Source organism: Cystoisospora suis, assembly GCF_002600585.1.
Source record: "Cystoisospora suis strain Wien I chromosome Unknown contig_1812, whole genome shotgun sequence".
Taxonomy (NCBI): domain Eukaryota; phylum Apicomplexa; class Conoidasida; order Eucoccidiorida; family Sarcocystidae; genus Cystoisospora; species Cystoisospora suis.
Genome location: NW_027154612.1, coordinates 40,672 through 42,237, shown reverse-complemented (window position 1 = coordinate 42,237; position 1,566 = coordinate 40,672). Strand labels below are relative to the sequence as shown.

At 57.7% G+C, this 1,566-nt stretch overlaps 1 protein-coding gene across 1 annotated transcript in view; it reads left to right on the top strand.

Annotated features, from left to right (window-relative positions):
- CSUI_004033 (uncharacterized protein) overlaps positions 1 to 1,566 on the top strand; it is a 44,490-nt gene that overhangs the window by 4,031 nt on the left and 38,893 nt on the right. Inside the window, exon 2 of the mRNA XM_068064228.1 lies at positions 15 to 1,555. Coding sequence (XP_067923791.1) covers positions 15 to 1,555 — 1,541 coding nt within the window. The remainder of the gene's footprint in view (positions 1 to 14; positions 1,556 to 1,566) is intronic.

Genomic DNA, 1,566 nt, shown 5'->3' with positions numbered 1-1,566 from the left:
CGCCACCAAGGCAGCACGTTCTTATCTGGTCTCTTCATGGAGTTGCGCTGTATGCTCTCACGATGCACTCGTATTCTCCTCTCACTATTCTCCCCGTTAGGAGCCGGACTGAAGTAGGGCTGTCGGACAGCGAAGAAGAGGGCACCCTGAATGAAACCTTGTGCCCCAATTCGACTCGGCTAAGCACCACAGCAAATACTCCGAAGACCAACAGGTACAGCGGGATGCGAGCACGCTCTCCCTCGTCGGAAGGAAGTGTAGTTCAGCCACACCTGACCGCTGGTTCACGTGAGTTGGTAGACTCGCCCGCCCAGAGAAATGGAAACTCCTCCAATACACGCACTCCGACATCGGTCGACAGGCAGAGAGATTTCGCCGTCAGTAGCAGGGGAGGAGAGAGAACGTCCCTCGCTGACGGACGCTTGAGTCCAGGTCTTCCCGGCGATACGTACCGGGAGCACCCACATCTAGTCACGTCCCAGTCGCGGGAGACAGGCAGGGGGGCCAGGGTCTCAGCTTCTTCGGTGACCCGGCGGTACCCTGCTCGCTTCCCGTTCTTCCTTTCGCTTCAAGTCACGGTTGACTGCGCTTACGCCGTGCTGTCCGACAGCGACCATGGGATTTGGTGCATCGATCTAGACGCCTATTTTGCCTCTTCACCTCTGGAAACTGCGGGTCACTTACTAAGTACCCGGTGTTCTTCTCTCCCGTCTCTTCGCTTTGACCAGGCTTTCTCTTCTCTTTCTTCCTTGTTTCCTACCTCGCAGACGGCAACACCCACTGCACCGGGAGAGACCGAGTACGCTTCTGCTTTGTTCTCCTTGTTGCCTTCATCAACAGCTGTGAAGGGCTTCCTCTTTCCCGGATCCGCTTGCTGTAACCCGGAGCAGAGAGTCTCTAAAGCCGCGCAGTCCCTACGCGTTGCGAACGATGTCGGCTGGGTCGCTGTGCTCGAAGAGAGACGGAGACTTGCGGAGAGCATTCCTTGGATGGCGCAGCTTTCCTCTGCAGCATCCAGTCTGTCTGCCTTCCCTTCAGCCTTCAATCTTCTACCTCTTGCCATTCAGCTGAGGCGGCCTCCTTCAAGTACAGCAAATTTTCAGCATCGAAGGGGGGACACAGTCCCTGTGTCCGAAGATAGCACGGAGAGAGGCCAGGGAGCGGCGCTGGCACAGGAGACGTTGTCTGGGCGGCGCATCAGCAGGGAGGGTGAAATGCGAACAGCCTGTCGTCTCGGACAAGCCCGGCCCCGAGTTCTGCCAGGGCAGCTTGCTCCCACGGCTGACTGTTTTAGCCATAGTGCGGGCGTGCCGTACGAAGGAGTCTTACCGGGTGCGGGTGGTTTCCGGCCACCTCCAGGTGGGTTTTTCTCGAGAGACACTCCCACTCGTAGCTCTCCAAGAGAAAAAGCGCCCTCGGCAAGCCAAACCGGGAGTTCAAATCTAGGAGTTTCAGACACTGACACTCCTCCTTCACGCAGGGCGCTGCGGGCAGAGTCGATACATGTTTCGTTACCTTCCAGGCCAGCAGAAGGCTTCGATGACCTCCTGGCTGAGTGCAGCTACG